This window comes from Anopheles cruzii, chromosome 2, assembly GCF_943734635.1.
Source record: "Anopheles cruzii chromosome 2, idAnoCruzAS_RS32_06, whole genome shotgun sequence".
In the NCBI taxonomy this organism is placed as follows: domain Eukaryota; kingdom Metazoa; phylum Arthropoda; class Insecta; order Diptera; family Culicidae; genus Anopheles; species Anopheles cruzii.
In genome coordinates, this window is record NC_069144.1 from 15259768 (window position 1) to 15279124 (window position 19357).

Below are 19357 nucleotides of genomic sequence, written 5' to 3' on the forward strand. Positions count from 1 at the left end.
AAACTCCAAAAGGATAAGGCCAACCAACACCGGGGAGCAAGGAGCATGACATTTAGGATGTTATTATTTCAACGCCCACAATTAATTATGCGTAACGACGAGACCGTCGACGACGCGACATGACACGGTACTAATGTTTTTTTTGCCTTTTTTTCGGTCATGTTCTTCGAAGTTTTCAAGTTGTTTCCTTGCCCTTTCGGTTTCGCTTTCCCGTTACACAAATTTATGTCGGGCGGTAAGTTTTATGCCCGTCACTTAGCCGGAGGAGGGCAAGAAAAAGGACCCGCTCTTAGAGGCCCTCGAACCCGACACTACTGCACCGGAACACCGGAAGAGTCTATTTGTTCGGTTCGGTATCCGGGGTGAACCGGGGTGAACACATCACATTGAATGACACACGAATCCGGGGGAAGATAAATGGCGCCTGTGGACGTGATGAGACGAGAAAATTTGGCAAACGCGTGCGAGTGTGTCCGGCAAAATTGCAACGTACCCGTGCCGTCTTTTGCAACGTTCACTAATGAGTAGAGTTGGTAATTACATTTATTTCTATGCCTTAAGCATTAGTTTCATTATTGCTAGATCACATGCACTTCTTCTCGCCGCCGGGCTACCTATCGGCCAATGATTGGTCGGCAGCTATTTACCAGGCCTGGCAAACACATGGACAAGCGCTCACTAAACACCTGGAACCGGTCGCACTCGCGCTCGATGGGGATCCACAGGGCGCAGATGATGTAGCGCGTGCAGAACTGCGGATGTGGCAGCATTCCGAACGACACATTTTGCTCCCGACAGATATCACTGGGGATCGGTAGAATATCCTCCGGGGCAATCGTGGACGTCGTGGGCAGCAGTGTCACCTGGCACGAGTTCGCATCCCCCGGGAGACACAGAAACAGGCGCTCGGAGAAGACAAACCCTTGACGGCAAGATCGCTGGTGGGCACGTCCCAACAAACAGCTCACGTACTTCGTGCAGTCCTCCGGGTGCAGCATCCTGCCGAGGACGATACCGCGGCACATGTCGCTCGGGAGTGGCACCTCTTCGCCTTCCTTTCGGCACGTTTCCTGGTTTCCCGGCATGCAGGTGATCTCGTCCAGATCGAAGATCGTATCGTCCGGACAGGTTTCCTCGGTCGCTTCCTCCCGATAGCAGGAGATGTACTTGTAACAGCTCGAAGGGTGCTTCAGGATACCGATCAGTAGTCCTTCGCAGACGTTTTCGCCCTGTTCGGTCTCAGCGACGACGCCACTGGCGAACGCGAGCAACACAACGCTTATCACACTGAACTTCATGATGCCGAATGTTTCGTTCTCGTACGCCTTCTACTGCCCGACGGCCAGTAGCAGCGATTTTATAGAATCGCCAGACGGCACCGCGGAAATCACCCTCAATCTCGCGGAACCAATCGATCAAATCTGCGAGTCGCGACGGATTTCGGTCTAGTCATTATTAGCCCGCCTCTCTTATCACCCGCCACGAAGGATATGAGTAAACCCCGCGTAGCATCCGGATTATCCGTTGGTCTGTTTCAAAGGCGGCCCCACTCTTCCGAGGTATTATCGATTTGATCCTACAATCACAACACTGATAAGACGCGCTCACACACAATCGGTCGCTTCGCGGAACGGCGGCTAAAATCTGTGCTTGCTGATGGCCTTACCTAGCCAGGTGACCATTTTGTGCTTGGTCATTCTGTATTCTTTTGATCGAAGCCATGAATCACCCAATCCAGGGTCCAGGATTTTCCCAACATTGTCAGAGCGAATGGTTAGTGCATAGTTGTTTCCACAAATAACCCCTTATGTATGAAAGCCCTCGCCTAGACCGAAAGCGACCTTCGCGCAGGTTTAATAAATGTTCGCTAGTTGATCAGTCATCATTTTGAAATCCGCTGTTTCCGTTGCATACAAAGTTTTCAACACTTTAATTGGCGCGCCTAAAAGTATGCAGTTTTCGAGCACGCTCAATTAAGCTGCCGCGGCAGTGTTTATGTTGCGGCTCTGCGACTTAAGCCGGATTAAATGGTTGCGCAGCATAGGACGCAACATAATCTGGAAGGCAACATGATTGTTGCAGCATAAAGTGAAAAAACGCAACCTCAAAAAGTATCAAGGGAAAATATTTTGAATTTGTTGGTTAATTTTCGAGAATAAAAATTCAGGATAGTTGTATCGGAAAATGTGAAAACTTTTTCGCAGAATTACCAAATCGAACAGCTAATCCCGTATTTACACACCACCCGTGTCTCCGCGTGATGTGGAGTTGCTTTATGGCATCATATGATGCACGTTTCTGGGAACTACGGCTTAGCGCGCGGTGCATCCCGTTTGCTTTGCGTTGCGCCCCGTGATAGTTGGCGAAAGATAAATGGCGCACCGTAGCCCGTAAGCCGTCGCAGTTCCGACAGTGCCGCGCTTTCGAGAAGACTCAATCGTCGCTTTCGCGTGAAAACCATGATCCAACGCGACCGGGTGCTGTTTGTGGCCGCGCTGTTGAGCGCCCTGGCCACCGACCGGTGGGTGGTCAGCGCCACGTTCGACGCGCTTTGCGACGGAGTTCGATTCGCCACCTTCGCACATCCGGACGACTGCCGGCAGTACGTGGTGTGTTTCCAGGGAAAACCGACCGTCCAACGGTGCCCGGCGGGCTACGTTTTCAATCCGTACGTCCTGTTCTGCGTACAGCAGTCACAGTACGACTGCCGGCACATAACGACGCCGACTCCTGGGCCACCGGAACCCGCACCCAGCTCCACGACGGAGCCATCGGTAGCCGAGGAACTGCCGACATCTACGGTGGAGCCGCCGGGCTGCACCGGGCGACCCAACTGGGAGTCGTTTTTCTGTGTGGACGTGCGGCGTGCACTGGTGGCCAATCCCATGAACTGCACCCAGTACATCAACTGTCAATCGAATCCCCCGAGCAACAGCCGGTGCCGGCCGGGGACCGTCTTCAGTGACGCGTACCAGGACTGTCTGCCGGGAGACGGCCAGGCGTGTGCGCTCGACCCCGTCTGCGATCAGTTCTGTGCCGAGCGGCCCGACGGAAGCTACCCGCACCCATACCTATGCAACCGGTTCCTGTCGTGCGTGCGGCGCACGGTCCGGTTCGAATCGTGCCCGCCGTTCTTCGTGTTTAATCAGACCGTCCGCCATTGCGTGGCCGGCAACGCCGTAGACTGTTCCAGTCTGTTGACACGGTGATAACGGAGTGGCGCAGCGATAGGCGGGTTGATTCCGCCAATTCCGCAGCATCGATTATCACGCGACCGACGGAAGTCTCAATAAATCTCATGTCCAATATCGGGATCGATAAGTTTTGTTTTGGGATCGCTCAAACGCTCAAGACGTTTATTGCTACCTAAGATAGTGGAGCACCCTGTGGGCCGATAAGATTGGCGTTTACATCCTCAAAGTGTCATAAACGGGTCTCCCACCTCACATTGCGACAGGCAGCTTGATGAGGTAGTTGCGGTTCTTCCGTTTGAGTCTTTATCAGCAGGAGAGTGCCTTCGTCACAGGGTGTAGCACAGAATCGCCATCAGCAGCACCTTCAAGGCCAGCGTAACGTACGTGCTATTGGTCATCATTCCGATTCGCTCCTTGGATTGACCCTGGTCGTAGCTTGGGGATTCTGAAGAACTGTAACAGATTTACAGTAACGATAACCGACCTGACAAACACTCGACGCCACGCTACACAAACCTTGACCAACCGAGAATCCAACTCCAAAGCCTACTGTTCAGTGAGAATGCGCTGCCGGGTCGGGTCTTCGCACCTTTTTCGTTGCCTATCCGTTTCGCGAATGCATCCCCGCGAACGACCGCGTGGACGACGAGAAGTGTTAAGGCAAAGGCAAAGACCCAGCACCGGGCCAGTGAAGTTTTCATTGCCACCACCACCACCACCACCACCAGCAAACTGACAACAGGCGCGCGTCAGACCGCGAATCGGATAAGCGGATTGTTATCACGAGGTTTACTGCACTGCAGCACGATAAGAAAGACCTCCGCGGTGTGTTGGAGGGCTGTTCAAAAAGTTTTGGGGTGTCTGTGTGTTTTTTTATATAATGCTTTATTCATCAAATATTTATTGTATCATAAATATGGCCCGGTCCGTTCTACTAAGATTTTAAAATAATCTATTTTATCCCTTTAAAGTAATCCACATCAAATCGTTTTTCTCCAATCCTCGAAACACTTCAAAACCATATTTTTAGTGTGGTTGTTCAGTTCCTTCTACGTTGCCGTCTTTATCTCCTCAAATGTAGCGTAGCGTAGTCCTTTCAAAAAGCAGTCACAGCCGGCTAGATCTGGGAAATACGGTGGCAGTTGCATCATTACTGTGATGTTTTGGCTAAAAATTGCGCAGAAACAACACTGTGTTCGAGCAGGGACGCATCCGGATCCGGTCCGATTGCTTTGCGCAAATTGCGCATAACCTTTAGATAATATTCTTTATTAACCGTTCTACCCTGTAACAACAGCTCATGATGCACCACGCCACTTCAATCGAAGAAAACTGCCACAAAAGCCACAAAAAAGTCACAAAATCAAATACATGCAACCAGCGGAAATTCAAAAGTCGCAAACCTTTTTGAACACCCCTGTTAGGAAGACAAATTGGCAACAAAGTTCGGATCACCCTGTGATCGGCCCAAAAAAGAACTGTCAAAAGGCCTGTCAGTGAGTCGGGGGGTCAGTGGGGAACAAAGAAAAGAGGAACACGTTTTTCAGCGCTTCATCCTGATATGAAAATATAGTTGAGAAGGACCTTGAGAAAGGTTTCTAAAGTTATTGACGAGGAAAGAAAGGCGTTTAACGCTAACAACCGCTTTTCGAGTTGGGCGTTTTATTGTCCGAACGGAATACAAGTGGCCTGGTCACCGGGGGCACAGTCGCGGATCGCGCCGACGAAGATGTGGTCCGGCGGGCAGGTCAGGATGTCCGTTTGGCCATCGATACAGCGGATGAAGAGGTAACACAGCAGCGGATGCGTGTAGTTCCCATCGGGGCGACCCTCGCAGACGGAGATGATCGGCGGCTCGGTGGTGACCGGGGAGAGTGTGCAGTCGTCGGCGTTGCCGTCGACGCAAATCAGGTGCTCCGGGTGCAGGATCTCCCCGTCCGGGCACCGGAAGGGCGTCGTGATGCCGGACGTGCACATCAGGAACAGCTCGCAGCCGCCCGGGTGCGGATGGACCGCATCCGGGCGCCCGGCACAGAACCCATCGAGGAATTCGCACGTGTTGACATCGCCCGCGATGCACGTTTGGCTTGCCGCCCGGTAGATCGTTCCGGGGCGACACCACTCCAGCACGGCCGAGCCCCCCTCGCAGCGCACGAACATTCCGCAGTCGGTCGGATGCGGGTACAGCAGCCCGTCCGGACGTCCGAAGCACATCAGGTCCTCGGGCTCGAACGAGCAGGTGTCGGCGCTCCCCGGCACACAGAACTGGGCATCGGGTCGTAGGATTTCGCCCGCCGGGCACTCGTGTATCTCCACCATGCCCCCCATACACCGCACGAAGTGTCCACACAGGTTCGGGTGCTCCAGGATCGTCTCATCCGGTTCGGCAACGCACACGCCGTCCAGCAGCTGGCAAGTGTCGGTATTTCCCGGTCGACACGAACTGCTTGGAGCGTGGAATATGTGGCCGGCCGCACAAGTCCCCATCGTCGGCTGGCCTCCCGTGCACACTACGTACACCGTACAGCCTCCCTCCGGGTGTGGGTAGATTGTACCGTCCTGCGCACCGTGACACATCGACTCCACCGGATGCCTCTGGCACGTGTCCGTAGTGCCCGGGACACAGAACCGTTGCTCGGGGAACAGAATTTCGCCCGCCGGGCACTGGTCCACTAGCGGGAGGCCGCCCGTGCAGCGTATGAAGAGGTGGCACTCGTTCGGATGGGCCAGGATCGTATCGTCGGGCAAACCGGAACATACGCCGTCCTCCAGCAGCGTGCAGAGCTCCGTGTTGCCGATCGCGCAGGTACCGATCGCAGCCGAAAACACGTACCCCGGGGCGCAATGCCACAGGATCATTCGGCCGTCCTCGCAGACGATGAAGCTGACGCACTCGGTCGGATGAGGAATCGCTCCGTTCGGCTGTCCGGCGCACAGGTTTTCGTACGGTTCGCACGTTTCCTGATCGCCAGCCACACAGGATCGGCTCGGTGCGTCGTAGATACTCCCTGCCGGACACCGCTCAACGATCGAGGTGCCTCCGAGACAGCGGACGGACAGGTAGCACGTGTCCGGATGCGGGAACAGAGTGTTGTCCGGTTGCGCCCGGCACATGTCCTCGAGCGAATCGGCCTCGCAGGTGTCCGACCGTCCCGGCACACAGAACTGCGCATCCGGACGTAGGATCTCACCCGGCGGGCACGGGTTTACGGCGGGTTGCCCGCCCGAGCACAGGATGAAGTGATCGCAGTGATCCGGGTGTTCCAGAACAGTACCATCCGGAAGTCCCTCACAAATACCCACCAACAGGGTGCAATTTACGCCCAGACGGCAGGTCTGCTCCGGCGCTACGAAGATGGTACCCGTCGGGCAGCTTCCCTCCACGACCAAACCGCCCCCCCTGCAGTCCACGTAGAGGGTGCAATCAGTCGGATGGGGCAACAGTAGACCGCCTTCCTCGCGGCCATCGCACATCGTCTCCAGGGGGAACCGCTCGCAGGTATCCCCGTTCCCGGGCACACAGAACTGGGCGGCCACGTTCAAGACTTCGCCCACCGGGCAAAGGTGCACCTCGGCGGAGCCACTCTCGCACCGGAGGAACATGTCGCACCGGAGCGGGTGCTCCAGGATCGTACCGTCCGGTAGGTTGCTGCAGCGCCCGGCCGTCACCAGACAGGTCTCTGGGTCACCCTGGGCACAGGTTCCCGTTGGCGGGTCAAAGATGAACCCTCCCGGACAACTTACCACGTGCGAGGTGCCTCCGACGCACGAAATGTACTGCTGACAGTCGTCCGGATGCGGCACAAACCCATCGGGCCTCCCAACACACGCCGTCTCCACGCTGCTGTACTCACACGTCTCACGATCCCCGGGCACACAGAACCGTATGTCCGGGCGGAAGATCTCACCAGGTGGGCAGATTAGCACCGTCGCACCGGTGTCTGGCGAGCAGAATAGGAACAGGTGGCACTCGTTCGGGTGGGGACGCAGGTCGTTACCGACGATTCCTTGGCAGAGGCCACCCGTCGGTTCGCAGGTGTCCGTGTTGCCCACGACGCATTGCTGCCCGACCCAGATCTGTCCCATCGGGCAGCTTTCAACCGCGGACTGTCCGTCGGTGCAACGAATGAACTCGGTGCACCGCTCCGGATGTGGTACCAGCCCATCCGGTTGTCCCTGGCAGACGTTGCTGGGGTCGAACACTTCGCAGGTATCTCGATCGCCCGGCAAGCAAGCATCCCGTTCCACCGACCAGACCTCTCCGTCGAGACACGTGAACACGGTAGGGGTCTGTCGTTCGCACAGCACAAACCTCCAGCAGCGGGTCGGATCCGGGAAGAAGGCGTACGAGTAGGGCGAACACATGGCGATCCAGTCGGGCTCGGACAGATCGATGCACTGCTGTCGATCGCCCGGAACGCACCGGAGTGCGCTCGGGTCGAACACAAAGCCATCGTCGCACTGGTACACGGTCGGTACCTCGAAGGTGCAGGAGATGTACACGTGGCACAGGGCCGGGCTCGGGTGCGGGAAGATACCCGCGGCGATGTCCTCGCAGAATGACTCAATCACGGGGTCGGTGTCGTCCACGGGAAACAGGATCAGGCCGCCCTGGCTTGGAACCACCGCCAGCAGCAGCAGCAACGCGAGCGCCCCGAGAAAGGCGCCGTTTGGTTTCCTGTACTTCATTTCACTGCTACTGGGCGCTGGACTTGGAAGCGCACTAAACCCCGTGCCCGATGCACATTGGTCATTTATTGGCTCGTGTGGCACGGCACTCAGATTAGCTCACTTGGTGCCAATAATTCGGCCATTGCCGGTGATAAACGCGCCTGCTTATCGAGAGGCACACCGTACGCGGAACAGCGGCCAATTAATCGATAACTGGCGGCGCCCCCCGGCCCCCGGGTGGAAAAAAATTAGGGCATCGTGGGGTGGCACGGCCCATCAAGACCTTCACCAGGACAAGGGCGAAATGGCGGCAGGTTGCTCTCTCGTAATCATGTCAATGTCGACTTCCTTTCAAGGGTGATCCATCAAGTGTTTGGATTTTAAGCTACCGATTACTTGACTTTGAAAACGTCAAACTTCATTCTGGAAATTGAATGGTGAACTTTCAACTCACAAAGCATTGTCGCGTATGGGGCTTGGAAAACCGCCGCAAGTCGTGCAAGAGAAACCAGTCGTGCAAGAGTACCCAGAACGTGTAACTGTTTGGTGTGGATTTTGGTTTTCGGCCCATTTTGCTTCGAAAATGGAGAAAGAGACATAACCGTCGATGGCGTACTCTGCAAATAAATATTCTGCAACCAGAGACCAGGCGCCTCCTTATCCTTCACGATTTTTTTTCTTAAAATAAGCCTAACGCATTACCAGCATTACCAAATTTGAAAAACTGTATTTTTTCCTATTTTTTTTTACAAAAATTCCCGAAAAAAATTTACCAGCAATGCAAAACGTAAACGTTTGATTATTTCATTTGAAAGATGGATTCATTACCTTTCGAATGATGTATAATATAGGTATATTACCGTTGCAGAACTGTGCTAACGATCGCATTAAAGTAGCTGAGAAAAGTTGGTTTTGAAGAGCCATTTTTATCACTCTTTCGACTTTGACAAATGATTTCTCGGAATCTGCGCAACATGGAAGGCTAAAAATTCGGATTTATTATAGATAACTTATCTATTTTAGGCTAGTATAACTAAAACTCTCAGTTATTAAGTTGACTTATGACCGCCTTTTCCCCATAGTGCGTTCGTTAGACACGTTTGATAATGTTTTACCATTTTAAAAGGGATTCCCAACCCAAAGTTGCAACACTGCCAAACGTATCCTGCGACTGTCGCAAATCGCAGTGCAACAACAGTGGCGCAACATCCGGAAAATGGAGGGGATTGCCAGCGTGCCATAAAGCTCTCGGCGCCACAGGGACAAGGGGTTGGAATTATGGTACGGTCCTTTCCGCTCCACACTCCGTCTCTTCCGCGTGGCCTCCCGACTCCCGAAGCGATTCGCTGAGCCCTTCGGAACGGAGCCGCAGCACAAAAAGGATACCCTCGACCCAACTAGGGTGAACTCTCGGAGAATCCTTGTTCGCTCGCTCTCTCGCGGAGCGAAAGGACACCGGACACGAACTCGAAATCCGAACCAGTGCATCCAGTGCGAAGGATCCCGGAGACTTCGGAGAGGAGCGAACAAAAAAAGGTACGGAGCATCCGCACTCGGACCGCGGCCGGAGAGGATTTAGTACGGTCGTGACGTTCGTGCGCGACACTGAGTGCGTGTGTGAAAGGGAAGCCACCCGCCGCCGTTGTTGTGAGGCCGTCGGTTTTCTTTTTTTCCTTGTTTCCTCCGCTGCTGGCCTGCCGTGGGCTGCGTTGTTGTTGTTACTGCCAGCAAGTGAGAGAGCGAGAGAGAGAGAGAGAGCAACGGGTAGCCAGTGACAGGAGCAACACAAGCCACCGTTCAAGGCATCCTTCGGTGGGCAGCATAAATACGGGAGTGAAAATCAGCAACCCAGCAAGCCGCGCGTCATGTGATTCGAAGGTGAATCGGGAAAACTACCGTGGACCGTACCGTGCTGCAAGGATCCTCTCCGCAAGGGGTGTGTAGGGTAACGTGGCTCGCACACACACACCCGCACACACTAAATCGGCCAGTGAACTGTGTGTGCGCGCGGGAAGAAAATCAATAAATTTCCCTTCAAGGTTATTCACACTGTCCCACTGTCGGAAGGAGCCCGCAGAAGCGCCGGAACGGCCGGAAGCGGGCCGGAAGATGTTGAAAGTGAAGAGCAGAAAAGGGCACCGTTTAACAATGGCCCCGCTTCCGGTGCGCTAGGCACGGCACTGGTGCACCCAGCAACAATAACAATCCGGAATAAATTGAGCATACGAACGGTTTCGAGTTTTCCGCGCACTGTGTCCTCGCGGCACTCCGCGTCCGTTCGCTTCCGTTCCGAGGACGGAGACCCGGGCCCCCGGGTTCCCAAGTCCGAGAAGTGCTGGTATGGTGCTGCGATTTGTAAATACACAAGCGCAGGGAAAATCGTGAAAATTCGCCGAAACACTGAACACCGAGCAGACCGAGAGGTGTGCCCCTCAATTCTCTTGCAAAGTCTGGTAGCCGGAAAATCGCCGAAAAAAGACAAATCACCCAGCCGAGAAAAAGCAGCCCCTTGGCCCGGCCGGTGTCCCGAGGCAGTGGCGGAGCCAGCGGACGAAGTCCATGAAAAATGTAAATTTCACTCCAAACGAACATCCGTGAAACGTGCCTGTTCCGGCGAAATTCGGCTCGACTCGGCGAACGGCCGTCAAGGATCGCCAGACCCAAGGACCCGGGGACGATGGAACGTTGGTTTGCTGGCTCGCCGCGACGCTGGCTCTCGGCGCTGGTGCAAGTAAGTGTTTGGCCCCATTTTTTGTTGTTGGTTTTTTTCGGGACTCGGAGTCGGTTCCTTGTCGGTGGCGTGCCCACCAGGGCGGCCCTGTCGTAGATTTTCCGCCCGACTGACAGGCCTCCCGACAGCACAGACCTCCCAAACAGAGTGCCAACGCCGTGAGGCCATGTTTCCGGGACAATTATTGGGAATGTTTGTCGGTGGTTCGAAATATCAATTACGAAACCAGAACTGACTCTGAAAGGGGGGCCTCCAAAAACTTAATCCGGGTCCGGGACAACCTACCACAACGTGGAACGATTGGCTCCCTTCTAGTTTTGGCTACAATTTAAAGGGCCGCTTTATTGCTCTGCTCCAGTTCCACTTGAACGTGTTTGATTAAACACACACACAGAAGCAGACACAATACTATACTGGCAGAATACTGCAGTCATTGTTGATTCTGGCGGTGGCCACCGGCGCGCAAAGTATTAGCCGCACTTCCGCTGAATGCTGATGAGGATTTGAGGCGGAAAATGCATCATAATCGATTCCGACCGACCGACCCGACCGGCTGATTAGGTCCTACGGGCCGCCCCGATCGATGAATGCGCTAAATTGCGTGTGGCAGGTTATGAGTTTTATTCATGAGGGTCGCGGTGCTGCTTTAATGCACACACGGCAATGGAAGCACTTAACCTTCCGGGCGGAATTTATTTAAACTCCGAAGCAATTGAAAGGCGCAAATGCTTCTCGAGGGATTCTCGATTCACTTGTGGCTGTGGTTGTAACGAGAAATAATTTCGAGAACTTTGGACCTACCCAAATTTGCCCGTCCCGTCTCCCGTGTGCTGGAGTACTGTTGGCGCTTCGCTTGGGTGCCGCTGGGCCTACGTAAACCGTTAGCAGGACGGCTCCGGTCCAGCGCCGAGCCGTCGTGATGATGGTCGTGAAATATTCAGGCGTCATTAACTGGGCACCGGTGGGCCCCAGGAAATCTGGCCCCGGGTAGATGGGCCTCACCGGACGACACTCACCTGCCGATGTGACCTTTCCGGGGCCGGGAGGACTAATGGCTTACCGAGTCCCCCCCGACTGAAGAGAGACAATGTTGTCAACGCTGAAGAACCATCCCGGGGACCAGCTGAGGCAGGGGGCCGTGCCAAAAGGGTCCTATTGGTCCTTTCCGCTTCACCGAACCGCCGGTTCGTCCCGGAGGCTCGTTATCGTTCCGTTATCTTTGCGGCCCGTGCAAGATACTCCACACTGTTTGGCGCTCGGCGCAAACCTTCCTTTTTTGCTGCCGAGAAAGAGAGACGGACAGGCAGAGAAAGAGAGGTTGGCCATAGGAAGGCCTCCGATTTTACGGTTCGTTATGTAACGCACCACCTTCCGCTGTCATGTCATTACCTCCCGTTACCGCCACCCCTTTTGGCCCATCTCAACCTTGTCACCTTGTCATGCCACAAAAATCGATAATCGATGAAAGACCGTGCCCGGGAGCGTCATTGATGGATGTCATCGCCCCATCGCAGGCCGGTGGGTCGGTGGGGAATGGGGCAACATTTTCCGGCCGACAAAACTTTATCCTCTTGGGATGGGCCCGACCCACGGCCCGCGTCCGGTCTCGCCGACCTCACAAGGGATTTCTCATTGAGTGCCTGGGTTGCCTTCTACTTTGCTCACTTTTATTTCTGCATCCTTCCGCCACGGCCACAAATGGCGCTTTTCGAATGTGACAGACACTGTGACGCGCGATTGGTCCCGCGGTCGGCCCCGGCCCGGCCCATGTCTATTATTCAGCGGTCCATCAAAATCCTTGATTAAACTTTGAGACCGACGTCCACTGTCCGAAGTAACGTACGCGCGGTCTCTGACTTCAAACGGAGGAGCGCGCGCGGGGAAAAAAACGCCGGACACGTTCCGGTACCAGGCCCGGATTGTGTCCGAAGCCTTTCGACGATCTGGTCAGGTCCTGCATCCTGCAAGAGCCCGCCGAGAAACTAATCCTCCGGAGCCGGAGCGTGTGCGACCGCGCGTTGCGGTGTTCTAAATTTCCGACGATTTAAAATTCATGAAAACAATGAACTATTCATCCGGGACCGTGGCCCGGGACAGGTGACCGTGTCCCGGGACAGGTGACCGTGTCCCGGACCGTGCCGGAGTGGGCCGTTCGTTCTTGGCCTGACGGTTTCGGGGTCTTGACAGGGAAATTGATTTTTTGTTTGCCCCACCGTGCCGAAAAAGGTCAAACGGGATGCATTTTGCGGGTGAGTCCGAACCGACAGCCCTGTGGCACGCACGACGTGATGCGTTCGATCCTTTGATGCTTTTCAATTCCGATCCGATCCATTCTGGGCCCGGTCTGGGTCTGGGTCTCTATGAATTGTTCATTTGGGTAGATTTAAATTTCTACAGCCCTAAAATCAATATTCAGGTTCGCGTCTTAAGCCACGGGGCAACCGCCGGGCCCTTCCAGGACCGTTCAGACACGCATTGTTTGCCCGCGATCAATATCGGTCCGATTGGGCGTTTCTTGGGTCTTTGTTGAGACACGCAACGACCCTAGTTAACAAATAGCCCGGGGGAACGACGGCCGGAGCACGACGACTGACAGCGGAATCGATAGCGACGTCAATGGTTCGGAATCGGGTTTGTGAATTGGATCATCTGTTTGCAAACCGTTTAACCCATCGAAGCGATTCGATTGATTCACTTTCGTAATCGATCTCTCTAATGGTGTTCTGCTCTTGCAATAGTAACAGGATAACATACGCTCGTGGTAGAGCATTTTTATTTTTAGAATTACCATGGTGCTGTTCTCCTGTTACTTTCGGCAGAATTTTGCAGAGCAATCAAATTTAAATTAATTATTCGAGGTGTAGGTTACGCCAAAACCGGGCCGCTCGCCCCTAAATCAGCGCCGACCGAATTCAATTAAAGCAGGTTAGCGGCAACTGTAATAGTATCTTCTCCGAGTTTAATTTGATGCCCAACATAATGCGTATTAAAATGATAATCACTGAATATCAAATATCGTATCGATCCGCCCGCTGTTCCGGGAGTTCCTTGCCGCTGCTGCTCACGTACTTCCGGGAGTCCGCAAATCGGATCGCCTGGTGTGTGTGTGTGTGTGTTTGCTGACCCGGTGACCGGTTCGGAGCGAAAGCTTTAAAGCAATCAACCCTCCCCTTTGATGGCACGCCGTTATCTCGTCCGGCAAACTTCGTCCTCCCTCGGCCGCGCACTACGTGACTTCATCTGCGATTCAGGTCATGGGATTTATTGGCAGAGGCCGGCTGTCGGCCGCCTGCCTTCGGTGACAGTTGACGTGGCCGCCCACCAGCAGCAGTAGCAGCAGCAGCAGAGGGGTTGAAAACCCCGGCGCAACGCGACGCAAATCTTGACGTTCGATCAATAATTTACGGCCCGAGTCACGGCACGCACTGCGAGGCATCGGATTGACTTGTGGCATCTTGCGATGTTACGACTGCGAATTAATCAGCCAGCCAGACACGGACACGAACCGGGGGCATCGAATCCTTTAATTGATGTTAATCGGCACGGTGCCCGGCGTCGGCGTCCTTCTCGGCGCGGAAAAGGATGCGCCACGCGGCCCCGTCTGCAGTGAGCCGGATCGATTGAATTGCAAATGTCGCGGTGCGGCGCGGCGCAAGGATCACGGCATTAGCAAATCAATCAACGCTCACATCATTACGAAGTGATTATGAGCACGGGAAGCTGCACGTTTGCACGTTGACTTTGAGGCGCACGGGAGAGGACAATCAGTCGGAGGCCCGCCGGCCCGCGTGACACTACATAATTAGGTCGTCCGGATGAGACTGTGAGGATTCGAATGGGACGCGCCGCCGAGTACAACAAGTCATCGTATTATCATAAATAAATTAATTAAACCGGATAGTCGGGAACCGGGGAGGCGCACATTGTCCGCAGTCCCGAAAACCTTAATATCCGCAACAGAAGCGGCACCAGCTGGGCCCAGACAACCCCGGAACATGACAGTTTGTCCGGTCGGTCGGTCGGTCAACGACAAGACCCGGCCCGGTTCGAGTGAATTTTAAATTAATTATTTTCGACAGAACACGCGTCAGATTCCGTGTCGTTTATTGTGATTTTTATTTTTACAAAATATTTATGTTGTTCCCGTGATCACCGAGATTGGCCCAGATGGTCGCTTTTTGTCCCGTGTCCCGGGCGGTCCATCGTCGACCGAAAGCGCCTCGATGTATGCAACGTTCGCACGAGTCGAGCGCTCGCGCGCTTTTGCACACATGCATTGACCTACTTGCATCCGTTTCCGGGTGGGCGAGCGCTTGCGATGCGCACCGCCGTCACCAACGGGGACAAGGATTGGGGATGCACCGAGTGCACCGACTGTACCGAGCTGCAAATTGAAAATAAGACCGTTAAAGCAATGTGTTTACCTAGGTGCACGATGAACACGGCACGGCACGGCACGGCATGATGATGATGCTGATGATGATGCTGGCGATGACGATGCAGTGATTGGAGTGTCTTCAAGTCAACACTTTGGCCTTTGATGATGTGTCCGTGGTTTCACCATGCAAATGGCTCTCCGGTGGCTTGCTCTCCGATGTAGATAAGGTGCATCAGTAGCAGCAGTAGCAGCGCCAGCAGCAGTAGCAGCATGTAGTTAAAAATTGGATGAAATTGAGGTAGTCGTAAACGTTAACACCCCCCGGTGAGCTAGGTGAGCGCTGTGTTGGCATATAAATATTGAGTGGTTTTTGTTCCACTTTGTACCAATATTGTGGTACGCGGAGAAAGCGAATCAAAATGGAGGCTTCCGTTGCAGTGCACTTCGTTCCGTTCGGTAGTTTAGAATATTGCACCTAAGTTCGCGTTTTAATCGTTGTGTAAAATAGCGACCATTCCATTTTATTGCGCCCGGCGTCCTAATCGGGATGCTCGGAACCTAGACCCAAACCCTGATACCTGTTTCGGGAACATCGACAACTAAACAACGAAACCGCCGTGGCCAGCTAAGCGTTAATACCGTGAGTGGCACTCACCGAACGCGCGCAGACCAGACCTCGCCACCGACGGCAGCTTAGAGGCGTTGTTTGAAGATGTTTTAATTTATGTTGAAGCGATTTAGATTGCAATTTTATCACCGAGCCCGTGAGATCGTGCCTTGTTGCTGCGGAGGCTGCTAAAGAGTCCGCCGAAAGCCGGTCGCCGTCTGTCTGTGGGCACCGGGTGAGTTTCATTGCACCTCGCAGACTGCATCTTTATGATGCCGGACGGACCGCTTATCCTCGGAAATCTCGGCCGCGCGAGACTCTGGCCCGCAGACTCCTTGCTCTGCTACACACACCGAGCAAACACACCTATGCAGCGTTAGCGGAGCGGTGTGTGTGCGCTTGGCACACTGGGAGGCTAATTTATGCTAAAACCCTCTTGAATATTCTATCGCCGCGGCCGGCAGCAGCGCACCGAACTGATCGTATTAGTGGAATAAGTACCGGACGGGGCAGACGGGGCCACACCGGGTAACGCACACCACCGGGTATCTGTACGCTTCGATCTTCGAGAACGAAAACAATTGCTCCTTATCGGGTCTCCGGGACCGAGGGCCCGGAGTGTGCTCGATGTTCCCCCCTCAGGCACCCGGGGGTCGAATCCATAATTTTGTCGGCTTAGTGCTGAGTATTAGGGAATTTTATTTAATTACAAGTCGCGCGCCGCGTGGCACGCCACCCATGGGCGGTGCCGTGTAGGGCGGCTTTTTAAAGACGTTTGAAGGCGGCCCATCAGTAGGGGGCCACTGGACTGACTGGACAGGTGCTGTGTAAGCTGTAATTTGAGGAACGCACTGATATCCCGACTGACTGACTGTCATCCGGTAGTCCGCTCACGTGCGCCGGGCTTAGCTAGAAACAGGACGGTGCGGACGGTTGGACAGGCCTCTAATTAGACTCCTGAAGCGCTTAGCAAACAGCCGGAAACACCGGTCAAACCACCGGCGTGTGTTGGAACATCCCCCCACAAGATGAAAGGACGATGATAATCAGGGCTGCAATCGCTCGACCTCTTGACTTGACGTGACAGTGCCGTGTCCGGCGTGTCGCGTGTTTGATTTGCGCTTTTGTGGGGAGCGCGTGAAAATAATTAAACGATTCTGCTCTGCTCCATATTCCCGTCTTCCCGGATTCATTTCGCTTTAAATGCTTTAAGATTTTTGTTTTAATAAAACACTACCCAAAATGGGCCTATAAAACACAACTTTTTGCATGCTTTAAACATCCATCGACTGAATTTAAAGATTCATTTGTATTCGGTACACGCCACGAAAGAGCGAGAGAGAGCGCTCAAGTGGCCATCGGAGAAAGGTTAATCACCTGGGATTACATTTTACTTCTGTTGACATTCGATTGGCGTGCGCACCGGCCCGGGGGTTTCCGATTTCCGGCGTGGCGCAATGACCGGAACGGCGTATGTATGTGGTTCGAATGGAGCTCGTTTTGATGACCGTTTTACTTGGTGGACTTTGGACGGAAGTTTCGCTCGACCCACACGGACACTTTGTTTGTCCCCGGGCCCGGCGTCTGGCCGGGGTCCAGAGATGATGGGCTCCGAAGTTTTTTATCTCCTCCCCCCTCTTCGACAGTAAGATCTGCCAGTGATGAAGGGTGAGCTAAAAATACATAACGAGCCACTTTTGCAGTTATTTTAAATCGTGACCGGCTTTCGCTATTTATTCGGCACCATCCCGGAGGGGTTGACCACCGGAAGGGTAACCGGAGTCCGCAGTCAATCATCGCGCATTCTTCTTCGTGCAGGACAGGCACAGCAGGACAGCCGGGCTCGTCAGTCGGTTGAAGAAAGTAAGCGAAAAAAAACCGTTGTCCATCGTGGCTGAAGTCCCCTCAACTTTGTACGAGAAGAATTGATTTTCGACTTCCGGCGCGCAGCGGCAGCGGGAATGGATTTAAACGTCGGCGACGTGTTCGCCCCCTTCCGACGATGTTCCCGGGGCGCCCGAAAACATGGGTGAGCGAGTGGATAACATTCGATTTTATCACTAACCTGAGGGTAATTTTGAAGAGCAATAATTCGAACGATTATTGCTGTTAGGATTATTGTTGCGCCCATCCGAGTCCGGGCGTCAGGCGCCCCCTTTTCGTCGTAAAAGCGTCGGTCGCGTTGGGCGCCCCGGGCACGAATCGGAGTCGAGTCGAAGAGTCGATAAAAAAACTCACATCGATACTGGAAAATGATATCGCATGCCCTTAAGGTTAGGTTGGAACGAACGCCGGCCGGTCGGTCGGTCGGCTGGTCGGGATGGCGAGGATATGTGTAGGTTTTGCGAACAGCGCGCCCGTAGAGGAGGCACGGACGACAAATGGTTCTCAATCTAATAAAGCGCTCCGGAATGACCAGAATGTACCGTGGGACGAGCGGGAGCGTGGGCCACGGAAGGACATATTTGCTCGAATGGGAAAATCAATTCCTACGGTCGATGGGAAATTTAAGAACGGTTTCGTGGAACGTATTTCATGTCCATGTCCGAGACAGGTCCGAAGCTGAAGTGTCGTTACGGAATTGATGGCTTTAAAAGGGACTGCGGCACGGCCGGACCGGACGGACCTCCGGTCACGGAGACCATCCGGTTTCGGGGCGAACGGGCTTTGTGGAAGTGTAAAAACGGAGCTATTTCGGAAATAACATGCAATTTGAAATGGTTTGATTGAATGGTTCCATTAAATAATTGACAGTTTAGCATTACGATCTGCATTTTTCATTGCAATGACGTTTCATTTACTGGCGATAAATAATCGATGTGTTGCTTCGTTCGTTCGCAGCAGCCTATGGGGAAACTTGGCACAAGGCAGCATGAAGGAAGAGTTGAACAAAGTGGGCTGCGATGTTGGGGATTGAAGCTGAGCTCATCTGTCACTCATTCGAGGTTAAGTCACAGTCACAGAATTAATGTAGGAAAAGAATAAGTCATTTTTACGAATCTCCCGAAGGCACATCTTTCCAGGTGATTACCGGCGGCAGTGACGATGTGAGAAAAGCTTGAACTTTGACGATCGAACGAATTCGGCCGTGTCGTCGTCGAGTCACGGTCTCCGTCAATCAGACAGCTTAATGCGCTCACTCCGCGGAGAAACAACAGTTTGCAGTGCTAATCCAGGCGATTAGCAAATCTCACCATAAACAACAGCTCATTCGGGGCCACACGGTGCGGTGCCCAATTGAGCCATTAAAAGTCGAAGACAACGCGGAACTTCGACCGACCGAGAGACACCAAGAAGCAGCTGCTGCCAAAGTGTGAGGCCCGAAAAACCCAGATTACGCGATTGGCTGCTGCTGTTGCTGCTAAAACTTACCGACCCAATTTTCAGTCGGCTATCTGATTGGACACACCGAGTTTTCTCGCTTCGCCCCGCGTGGCAGTTTCTCCCCCTTTTTTCCCGGGACACTCGTTTGAGGTGAGGACCGTAAAAATGGCCAACTTTTCGGCAGCAGCGTTGTCTGCTGGCCCGGCCGTTCCGTTTGCTGGAAAACACCTGACTCCCGAGGATTTTAAACACTTGTTCGGGTGCCTTTCGAGGATCTCTTGGCCATTAAAAGTCACTTCTCGCACTGGGCGCAGACCCAGGCCGGGCCAGGCCAGGCCAGGCGACGCCGGTCTTCGCCTGGAAATGGTCTCATTTATCCCCCTTTAGCACGAATTAAGAGGACCACATTCCGGGGGCCCCCCGACAGCCCAACGGCAGACAGTCTGGGGCAG

General features: G+C 53.9%; 2 protein-coding genes across 2 annotated transcripts; one reads left to right on the top strand and one right to left on the bottom strand.

The window, feature by feature from the left end:
* Positions 1–614: 614 nt before the first annotated feature.
* Positions 615–7883, bottom strand: LOC128278513 (uncharacterized). Its single transcript, XM_053017243.1, has 3 exons — positions 4870–7883; positions 973–1070; positions 615–922 (listed from the first exon to the last, which is right to left on the bottom strand). Exons 1-3 carry the CDS (start codon positions 7881–7883, stop codon positions 615–617), a joined length of 3420 nt encoding a protein of 1139 aa, XP_052873203.1.
* LOC128277308 (protein obstructor-E-like) lies at positions 2415–3307 on the top strand. The gene has a single exon (XM_053015752.1). The coding sequence runs from the start codon at positions 2460–2462 to the stop codon at positions 3207–3209; it is 750 nt and encodes a 249-aa protein (XP_052871712.1). The 5' UTR covers positions 2415–2459; the 3' UTR covers positions 3210–3307.
* Positions 7884–19357: the final 11474 nt, after the last annotated feature.

Coding starts and splice junctions, on each gene's coding strand:
- LOC128277308 (XM_053015752.1), top strand. CDS start 2,460: ATGATCCAACGCGACCGGGTGCTGTTTGTGGCCGCGCTGTTGAGCGCC.
- LOC128278513 (XM_053017243.1), bottom strand. CDS start 7,883: ATGAAGTACAGGAAACCAAACGGCGCCTTTCTCGGGGCGCTCGCGTTG. Junction 1,071..4,869: donor GACCAGGCCACTTGTATTCC/GTTCGGACAATA, acceptor CCGGGAAACCAG/GAAACGTGCCGAAAGGAAGG. Junction 923..972: donor CACCCGGAGGACTGCACGAA/GTACGTGAGCTG, acceptor CTTGCCGTCAAG/GGTTTGTCTTCTCCGAGCGC.